This window comes from Pseudopodoces humilis, chromosome 28, assembly GCF_049639895.1.
Source record: "Pseudopodoces humilis isolate 2021_Gansu_Grassland_sample_001 chromosome 28, ASM4963989v1, whole genome shotgun sequence".
Lineage (NCBI taxonomy): Eukaryota > Metazoa > Chordata > Aves > Passeriformes > Paridae > Pseudopodoces > Pseudopodoces humilis.
In genome coordinates, this window is record NC_142227.1 from 2,884,979 (window position 1) to 2,901,478 (window position 16,500).

The 16,500-nt window shown below is 52.3% G+C and overlaps 1 protein-coding gene across 6 annotated transcripts; it reads left to right on the forward strand.

Annotated features, from left to right (window-relative positions):
- The first annotated feature begins 589 nt into the window (after positions 1–589).
- Positions 590–15,243, forward strand: MIER2 (MIER family member 2). Of its 6 annotated transcripts, none has more exons than XM_014260001.2 (13): positions 590–616; positions 4,632–4,719; positions 5,229–5,377; positions 5,853–5,978; positions 6,617–6,740; positions 7,430–7,539; positions 8,163–8,232; positions 9,000–9,166; positions 9,607–9,688; positions 9,779–9,873; positions 10,657–10,784; positions 11,800–11,936; positions 12,584–15,243. In XM_014260001.2, exons 1-13 carry the CDS (start codon positions 608–610, stop codon positions 13,057–13,059), a joined length of 1,761 nt encoding a protein of 586 aa, XP_014115476.1. In that variant the 5' UTR covers positions 590–607; the 3' UTR covers positions 13,060–15,243. The 6 variants fall into 6 exon arrangements, with proteins under 6 accessions (XP_014115476.1, XP_014115477.1, XP_005531265.1 ...); XM_014260002.2 differs by having other exon boundaries at positions 10,657–10,760; XM_005531208.3 differs by having other exon boundaries at positions 9,015–9,166.
- Positions 15,244–16,500: the final 1,257 nt, after the last annotated feature.

Below are 16,500 nucleotides of genomic sequence, written 5' to 3' on the forward strand. Positions count from 1 at the left end.
AATCATTATCTCCCTCTTCTGAACTCTAAATGATATGCAGTGACTTTTTATCAAGGGAGTGCTCAGTGAGGATCCCTGAAAGTGTTTCCTGGAGGTTCCAGCTTCGTGATATATGAAGAAGGCTGGGTCTGTGAGCACGGTTTTTCCCCTGACCCCTGTGGTCCCCGGTGTGTCCCTGTGGCCTGGAGGAGCTGGGGACCGTTCCTGGGCCTTCCCACCGCCTGCCCGGGCCGCTGCTCTCGGGGGATTCGTTTCCTTGCGGGGCTCTGCGGGGCTGGAGCCGCGCGGCCTCACAGCGGCAGTCCCGGGGCGGCTCCGGCAGCGACCAAACGGCCCGGCCGGTACTCGGGGTGCGTTCCTGCGGGCACCGGCAGCCTCCACTCCCCTCCCTCCGTGCTGCTCCCCAGGTACGCCTCCGGGCTGTACCGGCGGGGCGGGACAAGAACCGGGCCCGGGCCCGAACTCCGGACCGGCCCCGGCCGGGCCCCAACTCCGGGGCCCGAACCGGAGCCCCTCAGCCGGCCCCGGCCCCCCCCCCACGCGCCACAGCCAACCAGCGCCCGCCGCCGCCTCGGGGGCCCGCGCCCCCTGCCGCTCGCCCCCGGCCATGGCGGAGGTGAGCGCGGAGCCGCCGCCGGGGTCGCGCTGGGCCCGGGGCCGCTCCCGGCCGGGCGGGGTCACCGGGACCCCCGTGCCGCGGCTGCCCGGGGCCTCCCGGGGCCGGGGTGCTGCGGCAGCGGGGTGATGGGCCGCCGCGGGCCACCGGGGCGGGGGCTCTCGGGCCGAGGGACGCCGAGGCCCTGGGCGGGCTGGGGCCGAGGGGCGGGGGCGGGCCGGGGCCGAGGGGCGCCGGGGCCGGGCAGGGAGGCCCGGCGGGGGCGGGCAGGGGAAGGGGCTCCTGGGCGGGAGAGCCGGGGCGGGCGGCGCCGGCGCGGGGACCCCGCGGCCTGACCCGCGGCAGAGGGGCCCGGAGAGGGGCGTGAAGGGGCTTCGGGCCGGGGGCTGCGGGACCGCGGGGGGAGAGGGCCGGGGGCAGAGCGGACTGGGAGCCCCGGGGCTGCGGCCCAGCAGAGCTCGACGGCGGTGTGGGGTCACTGGAGCCGGAGTCAGGGGTGTGGAGCTGTTGGAAGGGGCTTGCAGAGGCTCTCAGGTGAGAGGCGGCCTGAGCAGTGGGGGAGCACGGAGGTCAGGATCCTGGGAATGGCAGAGGGCTGGGGAACATGTCAGGAATGGTTGGTTTGGATGGCCAGGATGGTTCTCACCAGCTTGCCTAGAGGTCAGAAGGCAGGGGGGCCAGCTGGGGACTCCCCACTGCCTCCCCAGTTGCCATGTCATTTTTCCCTTGGTGTCTTGTGCTGAAACATTTCTGCCATCACTCCATTGCACTTCAAGCTGGTGATGCCATTGCCCATTGAGTCTTGCCATGTCCCTCAAATATCCTTGACTTGTTGTAGTGGTTGTTGTGACACATATATGCTTCATTTCTCTGGCGTGACCCTCATGGTGACCACAGCATGGAGCAAGGGTGCTGGGAAGACTTCAGGGTACTCTGTGGCAGGATCTTGGATCCCCACTGGCTGTGACAGCGTCTCGTCCCAGGGCAGGGCTTCTCTTCCAGGGTATTTCAGGGTTCTACATGAGGAAGGTGCTGCCTGGCCTGTTTGCCCATCCGCTATGCTTTGGCTTTTGGTGGAGCACCAAGGCTGTTGCATTCATTTGTGCCAAAGTGTTACTTGGGCATGTTGTTGAGCCAGAGCACCTGCATGGCTGTGGTTCAGAGAGGTCTGGCCAGGGGACATCCAGGAACTGTCATTGTCTCCTGGATGAGGTTTGGCTGTGAGCATCTCTGCTGTGACACTGCACAGGTGTGTGATGGGGCCCTGATCTTTCTGAGCAGTGCAGAAGGTGGTCTGTGTGTTGTGTCATCTGTGCATTCTTTGGTCTTTCAGAGACATAACTTGCAGGACAAATCTGTTTCCATCCCTGCTGCTTCCCTCTGACTGCAGCTGGAGTTTGTAGAAAATGGCCCCATGGCCAAGGAGTGTGGACCAGGCACAGGAAGGAGGAACACTTCTGCCTGAATCTGAAATAAGTGTTAGACTGGCTGAGGAAACTATGTTAGCTATTGAAGGGTAACACTGGAAAGGGAAATTTCCTTTTTTTCCTCATTTTTTTTTTGCGAGAGTGGTTTCAGTCTGGAAGGTTTTCTCAGGGTAGACACAATTGGCCTCACACTGGGAAATTACTTTGTCAGGGCAGAAAGCTCAGACTCTGCCTGTGTTTCCTAAATGATGGCTGAACTTCATTCCATGTGCTCAAAACCTTGAGTCCACACCTAAGGAGGGAGTGCAGGAGTCAGCCAGAAATACAAACATGAGAGTGAGTAGTTGACCAACCTCAGTGTAACTTCTGAGAGGAAAGTACTCTTACGCCTGAGCAGCAGAAGCTGGCAGGAGGAAAGTGGTGCTGGGGATGATAAAGTGAGATTAAAATAAATTAATCTCCCTTTTTTCCCCCCCAAGATTAAATGTCACATGGGCATAGGAGCCAGTTTCCAGCATCACAGTGCACTGTGAGAATAACTGGAGTTCCCTGCTGCGACCTTTGATGGTGATGGAATCCCTCACCAGCAGCAAGAGCAGTGACACCCTGGCCCAGAACTGTTCTCTGTTTCTGGTGCATGCCATGCTCTTGCATTTCTGCCTCCTGTGTGATGTTTGGATTTGAGGTGTCAGGCTGCGTTTACCTTCAGACCAAGTAACCCCACATCCCGTGGCACTGGTAATCAGGGCAATCAGGAATATTCTGTCATCAGTTGTATTTTTAAGCCAGGTCTGCCTTTCTCTTCTATTCCTTTGCCTCTTGTTTCTGTGGTCCTCTGGGTTCGAGAATAATCTGAGGGACTGTTCCGTTCCACTCATGTTTAAATTTGGGCATGGAGTGGGCCATTTGCTTTGTCTGTCACTTGTTCCTTGTTTCCATAGCCCCAGCACATCATGGTTATCCCATGATGACTCCAACATTCCCACTTGCTCTGGTGCTCCACAAAACTCTTGAGTAGTTTTGGAATTGTCACGCTGTTGTAGTGGCCTCCTCCTACTTTCAGCACTTGATTATTTATAGGAGATCTCATTGTTCCTGAAGTATTCTTGACACCTTTTCAAGCCAGCCTATCCATGCCAACAGCTTCAGTCTTTGTTTTCAGAGGCCTTATTGATCCCCAGGCAATGAGGTGCCATTGATCTACAGATCATTGCCTGAGCAAAGTGAGTTTTGCAGATTGTCCAAGACCTGGAGGGAATAAGGGTAGACCACACCCTTTCCATGAAACCACTCTTGTTTGTTTGGAAGAATTTATCCAGGAGGGTTTTGTACTTGGTCACATTCCAGCAAAGCCCAACAAAGGCACATTGACACTTTGCCGACTTACAGAGCCATTTCCTGGTATGGCCATCCTCAAAATGGAGTCTGTCTCCTTCTCCTTCCATCATCCCATAACTTCTCCCTTCTCTTTTTGTGTGCATGGTTGCAGGGCTCTGTCTGGACCCAGGGTGGTCTCTGGGTGGGGTTATCTTGGGGGATGGTGGACTGGAGGCATCTTCTTGGTTATTATGGAATTTCCAGTCTGTATGTTGATAGCTGAAGGAATTTATTCAGAACCCACAGTCTGTGGTGGCTTTTTCTGGTGAATACTTTGCTTTGTTGTTAGAGGATAGATTTTAAAGTGAAGCTATACTGTGTTTTCTTAAATAAATTGTAAGGGGCTAAATGGAAGGCTGTAAATGCCCTGGCTCCAACTGAGTAAGTGAGGAGTGATGGTGCACAGCCGAGATTGTTGATGGCTCAGTATCCTACAGAGATGTCACTGGGGATGGGGGGACTGACTCTGGGATTTTCTTTTGTGATCAGTTGCTGTCAGTCACCCAAAAGCTTTGCTTGTTTACCTGTTTGCTCCCCACCTAGACTGAACCCGATGAACAGCACTTCCATGCACAGCAGCCTGCGGAGCAGCAGATGTTCTGTCTGGGTTGTTTTCCTCAGCCCATGCTGCTGCCTGAACTTGTGACCGAGCACCAAATGCCACCCTGCAGGTGCCTGTGCTCGGGCTCTGCCTCTCCCACCTCGCCTGAGCCACTCGTGGTTCTGCCAGACTCCTTCCCTGCCTGCTCAGCTGTTTCTTTGCTCATGCCCCTGAGCTCCTGGGTGCAGTGAGGCATCAGGGAGAAAACAGGGTGCTGTGGCTGGCTGCTCTCTGAAGGGTCTGTCCCTAAAAATGCTGTGCTCAGACACAATGTGTGGGTTTAGAACAGCTGAGGGTCCAGGTCCTTCTTTTAAATGAAGATGTAAACTACAAAGGTCTGAGGTCTCAGCCTGGTGGGGGGATAAGTAGAGAGTGGAGTGCTGGAGGTAAAATAGATGGAATAGAAACACATGGATTGAGAGCAAGGTGAGGAGGCCAGGAACACCTGATTTTGAACAGCACAATTCCTAACACTGCCCTGTGGGGGGGTTCAGGTAACTTTTGCTTTGAACTTAAATGAATTGTATTTGCTGGTGGGGTAAAGTGGGGTGGAAGGGTGTTGTGTTTTTAAGGAGAGCTGTCTAAGCCATGTTTTTCTCTTTTCCTGAAGGCCTCCGTTGGCCGGCAGAGCCCGAGGGTGGTCGCATACCCAGCCCGTGGCCTATGTCCTGGAGAGCCCGCCCTTCAGAGCGCAGCAGGTACCTCAGGGTTCACACTCCTGTTTGTCAGTCTGGTTTCCAGAGGAAACAAAGTTACTGTGATCACTGCCCATCTCCTTGCAACATCTCCCGAGCCTGTTGGTTCATTCCCATGCTGTTCGACAGAGGAAAGGCTTAAAGATGTCAGAGCTCCTGCAGGTGTCCATTTGCCCATTCTTGAGTAAGGGGTGATTACCTAAAAACACCCCCAGGTGAAGGAAGGGCTGCAGTGTGTGCACACATGTTGTGACACCAGTGAATCCAGTGAGGAGCCAGATACTCAAAAAACCTTCAGATTCAGCTTCCAGTCAGTTGTGGGACTCGAATGTGCATAGAACCAGGCTTTGTGCTGATGAAGTGACTGCTGGCAGTTGTGATGTCTGTTCCCCTCTGTTCTGCCTAATCTCTTCCTCTGGCTTATCATCAAGAAGGGGTCATCCCTGGCTTTGTTGCATCTCAGGATTTGGTCCATGGTGGTGCTAGTGTCCAACTTCTTCTGATCCCTGCAGTTGTGTCAATGGGCTCAGCTGATCATCGACTGAACCTGGCTGAGATCCTTTCCCAGAACTATGGTGTGAGGGAAGAAAGGGAGGAAGATGATACTCAGGAGAAGCAGAAATCTTTAGAAGAGCTGGAGAAGAGTTTCAGTGCCTCTCAGGTAAAGGCAGGAGGGGAGGGGAAAGGAAATTACCTGGTGGATTTGCTTGTTTGCTGTGTGAAGCCCTGACTTCAGCTGTGGGTGGTCCCACAGAGAACTCAGTGGAACACAGACTGTTCTTGGTGACAGGGAGCGTCTCTTCAGGCCAGGCACAAGGCTGGTACGGGGATTTGCTCCTCCCCTTCCTCTGCTTAAATACAGTTGTGCTGTCTGGCATCTTTCACCTGTTTGAAATCTAGAAGAAAAGATAAATGTATTTTAAAAATGCCCTAGACTATCTTGCTTTGGGGTGAAAATTCCTGGCTTTTCCCTACCTTTGAGAGGTACAGGTTACAGTGGGTCCCAACCTGAGGCTGTTCAGAACTCCCGGAGTAGCAGAGTTGCCCTGACTGCCTCTGCCTGTCCGTGTTCCAGCTGGTGTGGTGCTCTTGTGGTTGTTCTCTTCCTGATGCAGCTTTGTCCTCCTCTTGCTCAGAGTAGTGAAATGCCATTTGAGGAGCTGCTCGCACTGTATGGCTATGAGGCATCTGATCCCATCTCGGAGCAGGACAGCGAGAGCAATGACATCACTCCCAACCTCCCTGATATGACTCTGGATAAGGTGAGAGCAGCTCTCTGTCTGGATGTCTGCACAGGTTGTTGAGGTTACCCCCCATTTCAGAGGGGTTGGAAGGGGCCTGCATGGTTCTGGTGTCCCAGTGAGGAACACAAGGTGCAGAGACATGAATGTAAAGTGTTTAGAGAAGAAGGGATATCTGTTTCAAAATGGAAAAACTCTGTATGGAACTTTGATTACAAGTATTTGCACATGGATGTGGGTGTGTGAAAAGCCAGGGAAAGTTTGTATTTTCCCAGATGAAGCCATGGCTCCTCCTATTCTAGCTAAAGTCTGTAGAAAGTGGGGTTTTTGGGGGGTTGGGGATTTTTTTCTTTTTCTTTCAGGATCTTTGAGATATTTGCTGTGAGAGTTGCTCAACAGAAAGGGATGCTTGCTCATACTCCCTGGCTTCCATAGGAAGCTACTCATGACACTTGTTAAAGTGCTTCTAGGGAAAATAGTCTGGGTGTAGTGGGAGTGTGAGAGAGAATCAGTCTTTGGACAAGCTGTGGGAGGGTGAGGAGATCTGTGGATGTGGCCACTGTTGGCCAAAAATGCTTTTACTCTAGGCCTCACTCCCGCTCATATATTTTTTTTTAATTTAAAAATATTTTTCACTTTCTTGTTGTTGTTGTTAAAAGGAACAAATAGCGAAGGATTTGCTTTCAGGGGAAGAAGAGGAGGAGACACAATCTTCAGCTGACGATCTGACTCCATCCGTCACGTCCCACGATGCATCGGACTTATTCCCAAACCAGCCTGGCTGTATGTGTCACTAGTTCCTAAGTAGCTGCTGTTCACTTTTACATATGATGTGCAGGGGAGGGTGAGAATGGTTCTCTTAATTTTGTCAGTCTCCTGACATCAGATTTTCCACTTTTCCTCCTGGGGACTGTCTGCATGGCAGAGGCGTTACCGGGCTTTGGGTAGGACAGGACAGAGCGTTGATGAGCAGTGGGATGAGGGGAGAATTGTCTTGATTACTGAGATTACTGAAAATACTGAGAGAGTGGGAATTGTTTTGCTGCCTGCTGCAACTGCAGTCTGAAAGATCAGTACCTCATCTGACGTCTCTATAAGTGAATAAACTCAGTAGTAGTAGTGGAGTGATGTATTGTGGCAGTTCCTAAATATTGGAATATGTGGGAAGCCAAAGCACGTGACAGGGACTCAGCATGAAGGGATGTTATTCATGACAGGGACTCAGCATGAAGTTGATGTTATTTCTTCTGCTGTCTTCAAATATTAAGGAGTCTGAGCTCCCCAGGTTGGCCATCCATGTGGCAAGTGTGCAAATTCTTTTACTTAAAGTGAGAAAATTAAAATACAGGTAAGTTGTTACTGTAGACCATGCTGAAAGGGACTTCAGGACAGAAAAATGAAGGGAAGGAGTGGGAACATAAAGGAATAGAATAAAAAAATTGTAACTGCAGATCTTTTCCTTTCCCACAAAGCAAACAACTTCCTTGCTGATGAAGACAAAGAGCCATGTTCATCTCCATGTGCTTCCTCCATGGCTGAGGACTCAGAGGTTGATTCCATCCCATCCAATGAGTGTAAGAAGGTAAATGACCTGAGTGCATTGGGAAGGGGGGCTCCTGAGTTTCAAAAATGCATGACACCAAAGCACTATGTTATTTCCCCATTTGGCTTCTTAATGCCTTGCATTTTGTGGGCAGCAGTGGCAGATGTGGGTTACAAGAGAGGTTTTTAATACAATCTCAAAATCATCTTCTGCTTCAGATAAGGGAAGTCTGTTGTGCCTTGGTAAATTAAATCTGCAGCCCATGGCCCTATAAAGGTGAAATGCTGTGCAGTATTCCCAGCAGGATTTACTGAGGGGGAACCATCTTTCTAAAAAGAAGAGCAGACTTCCAAATTCATTCTGGCTGTGAAGGTTGCAGGAGAACCTCTGCATTGCTTTATTTCCAACCTTAGCTGCTTGCCATAGATCTTTTACATTAAAACTATGTAAATGCTGAAGGTCCCCACAGTATCATCTGGTTGGTAGTAAATCTTCTTAGTTACCCTGTAAAATACTCAGGGTTCACTAGAAATAATAGTGACAGAGGGGGCTACCAGTAAATAAATCAGCCTTGTAGTGGTGTAGTCCCTAAATCATGAAGTACAGCCTGCGTGGAGTATTTCCCATTTCAATTTTCTCACCTCTCTGTTGTGGGATTTCAGGAGATCATGGTTGGACCTCAGTACCAGGCCACTGTTCCCATCCTCCGCTTAAACAGGCACAGGCAAAAAGGTAAGGCAGCCTCTTCCTTGTGCCTAGTTTGGGTTTAGGGCTGCTGGCAGGGGCATTTGATGGGCTCTGGATCACCAGTCTTGCTCTGTATCTGCCAGCTTGGCAATTTTCAGTGCTGACATTCAGATTTATTGGCTGAAACAAGGCCCAGTTAATAGGGCTGGGAACACAGGTACAGAATTAGTGAAGCTCATTGAGAACTGGGTTGGTGTGACAGGTTTGCAGGAGGGGGTCTCAGCTGTAGCCAAAGAGAAGGAACACCCATCTGGAGATGCTCTGATTTATTCCCTCTGACATCTTCCTTAAGTAGTGAGTTAGTGTCATTCAGTGCTCCCTGGATCTGTTTCTGATTTTGGGATGTCTGCAGAGTAGACAGAGGTGCCTTGATTTGCAGATTGTGTCCAATAATGAGTGCAGTATGAATGCCAGCTTGTTGAGCTTCTGGACAAGAAAACTAAAACAGTCTTTATTTGCCAGGATTAATTAATCAAAACAGCAATCTTTGAGAACATGATAACAAAAACTTTGTCAGCCAACCTTTCTGAAACAATGGAAGCAAGCTGAGCCCATGCCAAAGACCCTTAAAGAGATATAAAGAGCTTATCTACCTCCAAGATCAGTAGGGAAAATGCAGATGTTTGCCATCTCTAGTGCTGAGTTGGAGTACCAAGCAAAGATTTCCTCCCTCCTCTGTCTCCCCCATGCATGTCCGTGCAGACCACTTCTCAAAAAGCAGCAGAATTCTCTGTTTGATTATCTTATTTCAGTGCTTTTTCTGTTAGCCTATGAGAATGAAGATCAGCTGCTTTGGGACCCAAACATCCTCCCTGAGAGGGAGGTGGAAGAGTTCCTGTACCGCGCTGTGAAGCGGCAGTGGGACGAGCTGTCCGGCAGCAGCCTGCCAGAGGGAGAGGTGGTCAAGGACAACGAGCAGGTGAGCTCAGGGCCTCCTGCAGCCCACACAGACCCAGGTGGTGCTGGTACAACAGTGCCACGTTCCCTGCAGAGGTCAGAACGAAGTCAAACTCCAGTGATCCTCATGGATAAGTGAGGGTGTGTGCCCAGCTGCGGTCTGGGGAGGTTGGTTACCCTCCCAAGGGGAAGACTGGAAAAGTCAGCAGATCATTTCAGAGCAGCTGTGTTTACTTCAAGCTAGCCAGGTTAGATTGTGGTGGAGCTGCATCTGTTGAGTCCCAGGGTTTGTAATCCAGTCTCTTAAAAAGTGTGGTAGTCTCTGCTGATGGTCAAGCTGGGTTTAGCAACAAGGTGGCTCCTGGGAAATAGAAGTTTTACGAGACAAATGTGAATCGTGAGCGGGCTGGTTTGTGGTGTGTTGCTCAGGTACGTGCTGTGAGTGATTTCCTTGTTTCCCAGGCTTTGTATGAGCTGGTGAAATGCAACTTCAATGCAGAGGAGGCACTGCGGAGGTTACGGTTCAACGTGAAGGTTATCAGAGGTGAGGACTCCCTTCATTTGGGTTCATCAAGGCACGTACAGCTCTTTCTAGATTCTGCACATCTCCTCCATCTCTTTCTCTCTGCTACAGATGAGCTTTGTGCCTGGAGCGAGGAAGAATGTAGAAATTTTGAGCATGGCTTTAGGGTCCATGGGAAAAACTTTCACCTTATCCAAGCAAACAAGGTAAGGCCGCTCCCCCCAGGTCAGGAGCAGGGGAAGGAGGCAGGTGCTTGGGCACCAGAGGTGTGCTTTGGGCCTCGGCTGACACAGGGAGTTCAGGATGGCCGAGTTCCAATCCCAGGCTTTGTGTTGACTCATGCCAGCAGGTGATGGGCTGTTCACTGCCCTGCTCTGCCTTATTTTCCAGGTGGGAGAAGTCACAAACACCACTGACCTGCATGAGTGATGTCAGTTAATTACTGATTAGCCCTTTCTGGAGTCTCAAAAGTTCTTTCCAAACTCTCAGCCCTTGCAGTACTTCTGTGAATGAGTGAGTTGAGCATGTGGATGTTTCGTAAAGTCCCCTGGGGTCCTCTAGAATGGCAGATGCTGTTGTAGGGAGAGCTGGGCCCCGGGACATGCTGCTGTGCTGGGAGTTGGCAGAACCAGAGAGTCCAGTTCTACCACTGGTTAATTGTAGGCATGTTGACGCTGGCCAGTGACAATGGATGCAGGTTTGCTCTTTCTGCTAAGTGTGCTGCTGCTGGAAGCGCAGGAAAGTCCTGCACGAGTGTGTGTGGCCCACACGGGTCTGTGACAACAGCTGTGTGCTGTGGGGAGTTCTTTCTCTGGCCACCTCGGAAACCTCAGTACGTGCTTCTGTTCTGCAGCAATGTGTCCATAGCAATGTAAATCACTGTAATGCACTTTTAATTCTCTGTGCTGGTTAAATGGGAAAATAGCTCCTTGCTCCAAGAGATGCACCTGGATGGGGGTGGGTGTCCTGACTGGGGTGTTTCTCCTCAGGTCCGCACCCGGTCGGTGGGCGAGTGCGTGGAGTATTACTACATGTGGAAAAAATCAGAGCGCTATGACTACTTCACTCAGCAGACTCGTCTAGGAAGGAAGAAGTACGTCCTCCACCCTGGAGCCACGTGCGTGGAATATTCTCACACTAAAATTAGTAATATTAACCTCCCAGTGAAGATTCCTGCTGCAAAGCACCTCCGCTTAACAGACTGCGCTTTCTTCTCCAGAAGGTTTCTCGGGTGGGAGGATGGAGGGATGCACGGGGTGTTCTCAGAGCACAAACACTAAGCTGGTGTGGGGAGGGAAGATAAAAGAACTGTTTGCTTGGATGTGGACTTTCTTGTCCTTTTCTGTGTGCTGGAAGTAGTTTTGTTTCAGACAAATGCATTCACGAACGACTGGGGACAGGGATTCAGAGCTGACTTCAGTGAAAGAAATCAGTTTGATGAGGTTTTGGGAAGGGAGCTTTTTAAATTCAAAAATACACTTATTTCTGGTGGTTTGGAACCTGAATTAATTTCCCTTTGAGGCAAATTCTTCCCTTTGAAATGTATGCTAATTACAGAAGGTACTTTTCAAAATACACCTTTTCAAAAAGGTTGAAACGGAAATCTCTTAATAGGTCAAAATGAAATATTGAAGCTGAATCAATTAAAAACTCCAGATGAAGGCTCAGATTTTTTATTTTTTTTTAAATTCTGATGCAAGACAGGAAAATACCTGAAATCTTAAATCTACTCAAGGTGGGAAAATATGTTCTCACCATTTGCTCTTTGCTGGCACACTGAGGACCCACCGCAGTCACTCCATGGAACTGGGTGTTCTCTGGGCATTTGAATATTTATTTCCCTTTGGAATTGGCTGAGGCTCACAAAACTGGGGGCAGAGCTCTTTAGGAAGCTGAAGAGCCCATTTTGGTTTATCATGGGCTTGGCCACACTGTGTTACCTGAGATCACCTCCTCAGGGCAGAGTCTAAACCAGGCTCTGCAGAGCAAGGAGGGATGGACATTCATTCTAGTAGTGTCTCTACAGTCCCATTGCTTTATTTGTTGATGGGTTTTAATCCCAGTCACCTTTTCTCCTGCCTGCATCTTTCTGCCTATCAGGTGGTGGCAAGGCTCTCTCTCTTTCCCCACAGGGATTTCACTGACAATGACCTGGATGGGGTTGAAGTGGAAAACACAAGTCGTTCTCGGAGCTCCCCACCAATTCCTTCTGCAGCTGGCTGCCTGGATGCTCACTTTGGTCAAGATCAGATACCAATTGAGAGCACAGGTAATTCCTTTTTGTCTGTTTGCCATGGGGTTTTGGTTTCAGCAGAAGAGTCTCTGCATTGACTGGGGATGACTATAAAACCGTTGTTCCTGTGTTGGGCTTGGAGGGGTGGCCTAGGTCATTCCCAAAACAAAAGGATTATTCACTGGGCACCTGAGTGAGGTGCTTCCAAAGCACTGACGCAGGCAGCTCCTCCAGAGGCTGGGTTAAGGCCCCCAAAGTCATGTGCAAGCTGCTTTCACACAGAGCTGGCTGTGAGAAGATCTGCAGGGAGCCCAACATGGGTTCATTCCCTCACTGTCCTACCACAGATGAAGGCTTTGTGTGGGCAGCTCCCAGGGGTTGTTGGCACGAGGGGATAGGATTTAGGGTTTGGCTTATCTTGCAGTGTGTCTGTGAGGTTTCCTTTAATTTCCATAGAAACACTGATGGCCTCCCATCTGCTGTCGGCATCTTGCCTTCCCTCGGTACGCGCTGGCGGGGAGATCTCGGTTGCTGTAATAAAGCAACACTTGTGCCATCAAACAATTACTGTAGGGATTAGGTGGGAGTGCCCTGGGTGTTTGGGCGTCGTGAACTCACTGTGGCTTTCTCTCCCTTGCTGTGTCCCCTCCTCTCTTCCCCCCTGGCTGTGCCCACCTGAGCAGAGCCCCTGAGTGTGGAGAGCACAGCCTGCAGCCTGGGCAGCATCAGCGAGTCGGGGCAGGGCTACGAGTGCAGCACCCCCTCAGAGACAAACTGCTCCTTTGACCCTTCGGAGGAGACGTCCTCGGGCGCTGTCCCTGTGCCCTGCCCACGCCACACTGGCACCCCCTCTGAGCCGGAGCTCTTTGCTTTGCCGCCCGCAGGACCAGGACTGGCAGAGAAGCAGGAGACGTTGCAGAACTCTGATGAGACAATAACCATGGACTTCACTCTCCCTGCAGACATTAACGAGGGGTTGCCTTTAATTGCTGGCCCTGTGGATTTGGACAGAGACCCTGAGGCAGTGGTGGCCCCTGCGCAAGTGTCCTTATCGGTCACAGATTTTGGTCTCATTGGCATTGGAGATGTAAATACTTTCCTGACTGCTCATCAGGCTTGCCCAGCACCTGTGGCTCGGTCAGAGCCTCTGTCACAGTGAGAGTCTCCAGTCACAAATTTGTCACAGACCCAGCAAGGACTTTGACCTGACTGAGTGAAATTCTGGAACTTCCACTGCCCTGTAGGGGCAGTTTGGAGCTGTTGGTCGGAATCTGTCTTTCCATCCTCCTTGATCCAAGGCTACAGTGAAACCAAACACCTTTCTGCTCCAGTGTATCCTGATACAATCGTGCAAAGTGGTGGCTGGCTTTCCTGAGTGGGGAGGTCCATCACCCCCCTCCTACGTTGACCATGTGTCACCCCAGGTGATGCCAGTCCGCTCAGAGAGTCCCTGCCTCGGGACAGGGGACATGTCCCTTGGCCCCAGCGGGACAGTCTGAGGGCAGAGGTGCTTTGAGAAGAGGGATGTGTTGCCATCATGGTGAGGGTGCAAGATCTTGGGAGTTTCCTGCAGAGATGGGCACGGTGATGCCAAGGGAGGCTGATGAGTCTTGGCCCTTCTCCCATAGGCAGTGTGTAGGAGCCACTCACCCTGTCCTTTTCCCAGCAGCCACGGGTCATGACAGGCAGGCAGGCACCCAACTGCTTCCCCCTCCAGCAGCCACGTGTTCCTTCCTCCACCAGCTGCAGGTAGGATGTGGCCTGGCCCAGCCCTTGGGCAGAAGTGTCAGGTCTTGGAAAGGGATCCAGCATCGTGTGTACTCGAGTTGTTCTCACCTTCCCCTGCCGTGCTGGGCCAGGGAGAACTTCTGTGGGGAGTTACAGGAGTTTCTAGACTCACAGTGATGCTGGCCCAGAGCTGTGGTGCTGCTGCTGGCAGGGGATGACCTGATCTTCACTGAGCCACAATGCGAGAGGGTAAAATGCAGGTGAAAACACCTGCAACTTCCCGGTTTGTTCCAACAATTTGTCAGCAGAGGGAGGAGGTTGCTTAGCTCCCAGGGTGTGAAGCCTGGGATATGAATGCTAGCACAGTCCCAGGCAGGGGAGCACAGCATCCCTGGGCATCCCTGCCCCTCCCTGTGTCACAAAACAGGCTGTTCTGAGAGGAAAGTGTGGCTTTTCTGCCACATTCAGGGAGGTACGAGGTGCTGTGCAGAGCCATGGGAGCCTGTCCTTGGGTGTGCTGGAATCCAAAGCTGCTTCACTTCCCAGGTGTGTTCCAGGACTGGGATTGGCCACTGGCTCAATGTGTTCTCATTCCCCTTTTTCCATGCAGGAAATGCTCTCCACTCACCTGCTGGGCAAGGTTCTGGTGTAGATAGTCCTTTTTTCCAGCTGTGTTCTTACATTGAGAAGGGGCTTGGGTTGAGGGTTTTTGCTTGCTTTGGTAGAGGCCTTGGGGCTGTGATTGTGCACTTGGCTCTGCTGCCAGTGAAATTTGGCAGGTACCTAAACCCACGAGCCTGCATCCTCCTTTTACCTGGCCCTGGGAAGTTGTGCTCAGCCCTGCAGTAGGAGCATGGAGACAGCATCAAACAGCTCCATGGGATGTCAGGATTAGACCTGATCTCATCTCCTAAGCCCCAGATCTGGTTTGTGTGCTTTAGCAGGGATTTGCTTCGGTCTCCAGCTCTGTGCTGGGAGGTGCTGAGCCCCAGGCACATGCAGCTGCCTTCACCTGGGCATGGCTTTGTCAGCCAGATGTGGTGGGCAGGGGCCTCTCCTCCAGCTGCTCCCAGCTGCTGGGAACAGAAAGCAAACACGAATGTCTGATCCACAGTGGAACTGCCCAGGATGTGATTCCCCTTTTCTGGAGGTGAGAGGACTCTCCTTGGCTGAAGGGAGAAGAAGAGGCAGGGTGAGAGCACAGGCAGCCCTCCCAGGGAGGGCCAGGCCTTGGCATCTCCTCCATCAGCTGAGAACATTCTTATTTTTCCTGAAACCATTTTTTCTTTTGGTTTATTTCAAGCCCTAGTAAAAGGAGAGGGGAGCTGGCTGAGGCAGAAATCTCTTCATGTCCTTCAGTGTTGTTTACAGATTTGCATGGGGTCTTTCAACATGAGTGCGGCGCTTTTTCCACGAAACTTTGAGGAGAGGGGTGAAAAAGGCTGGAACAGGGAGGGGGAGTCACTACTGGGGGAGGAGGTTTGGTTCTGTTTTTTTTTTTGTTGGGGTTTTCTTTTTTCCTTCTTACAAAGCACATTCACTTTGAGCCGCTCCCAATGCTGGACTCTTTTCTCCCTCGCCCCCCAGCCCTACACTGTGAAGTGACACTGCCTTGAAGACCCCTCACCGTTATTTATTTAATTAAAAACCTAATTTGAAAGTGAGCCAGAAGTCTGTCTTCTTTTTGGAGGCCAAGAGGACACTGTCCAGTGTATAATGATGGCAAAGCAAGAATAGGGGTCCCTGCCTCTGCTGTCTGGTCTTCTCCCCTTCACAAGTGCTCTCCTCCAGGCAGGGTAGGATTCCCTGTTCCAGGGAAGCCATCCCAGCCTAGGAGGAGGCCCAGAGATTTTCCCTTTCAGTACTGCAGGTGGAGGGAGCTGTTTGTTCCTCTCACAGGTGCCCCAGGTCCTCTAAAACCCTGGCAGCCTTTGCCAGCTCTGGGGTGTTGAGAGACAGGGGTGCATCCAAACTTTAACCAGGAAAAGCTCCTGGAGGCAAGAGGAGTGTTCCTGCTGCAACTGCATCGTGTTTCCCCTCCACACAGTCCCTCTGTTCCATCACAGAGTCCTGAAATTCTCTTCTTGTGCCTGGCTCTGGCTGTCTGTCCCAAGACCCTGAGGGCTCCAGCTGTGCAGCCCCCCAGCTCTGCCCCACAGAGGTGAGTACCAGGGTGGGCAGGCGGGCACAGCCCAGGGCAGGAGGGATGGGAGCGGCTCTCCTTCCTTCGAGGCCCCGAGGAGCAGCGGGAAGCGCAGTCCCTCCCCTCACTTGCATCCTTTGACACAAAACAGGTTTCAGCCCTGTGTGAACTCAGCTCTGTTTCCGAGGTGGTGAGAGCAGCAGGACCGGATCCCCTGAGATCTGCAGCCCCCCCGGGTGAGGGTCCGGGCCGGATTCCGCAGCCCCCGGCTGCAGCTGCGGAGCTCGGACGGCAGAGGGCGACACAGAGCCGGCCCCGGGCCGGGCTCTCCGCGTTCCGCCCGCGGTTCCCGGGCCGGGCCGAGCCGGGACGACCGGGGCCGGGCTGGGCCGGGCCGGGCCGGTCCCGGGCGGAGCCGCCCGCAGCCCCGGGACCCCGTGGGGAAAATCCTGCTGCGGCCGCTCTGCGGCGCTGCCCCTGCGCGCTCCGTGCCGTGTCCTCGGAGCCCCACACTGTCACATCTGTGTCCCCACAGAGGCCCGGCCCGGAGCCCTCCCACACCCAGGACTGCTGGAGGCTGTGATGAGAAGTGGGGATTTATCAGAGCGTCTTAATCTTCACACCTACTCCACGACACAGCCTGGGCATCCCCCCAGCTCTCCTGCCTCGAGGCTCTCAATTGTTTGGTTGGGGTCTGCAGGCAGAATGTGTGGGGCAAATCCTGCCCCA

What these genes read in the sequence shown, in the direction of transcription:
- MIER2 (XM_088067806.1), top strand. An exon ending in ATTCCCAAACCAGCCTGGCT is followed by an intron (nt 6,741 to 7,429) that starts GTATGTGTCACT and finishes TTTCCCACAAAG; the next exon opens with CAAACAACTTCCTTGCTGAT. An exon ending in GTCCTCCACCCTGGAGCCAC is followed by an intron (nt 10,785 to 11,799) that starts GTGCGTGGAATA and finishes CTTTCCCCACAG; the next exon opens with GGATTTCACTGACAATGACC.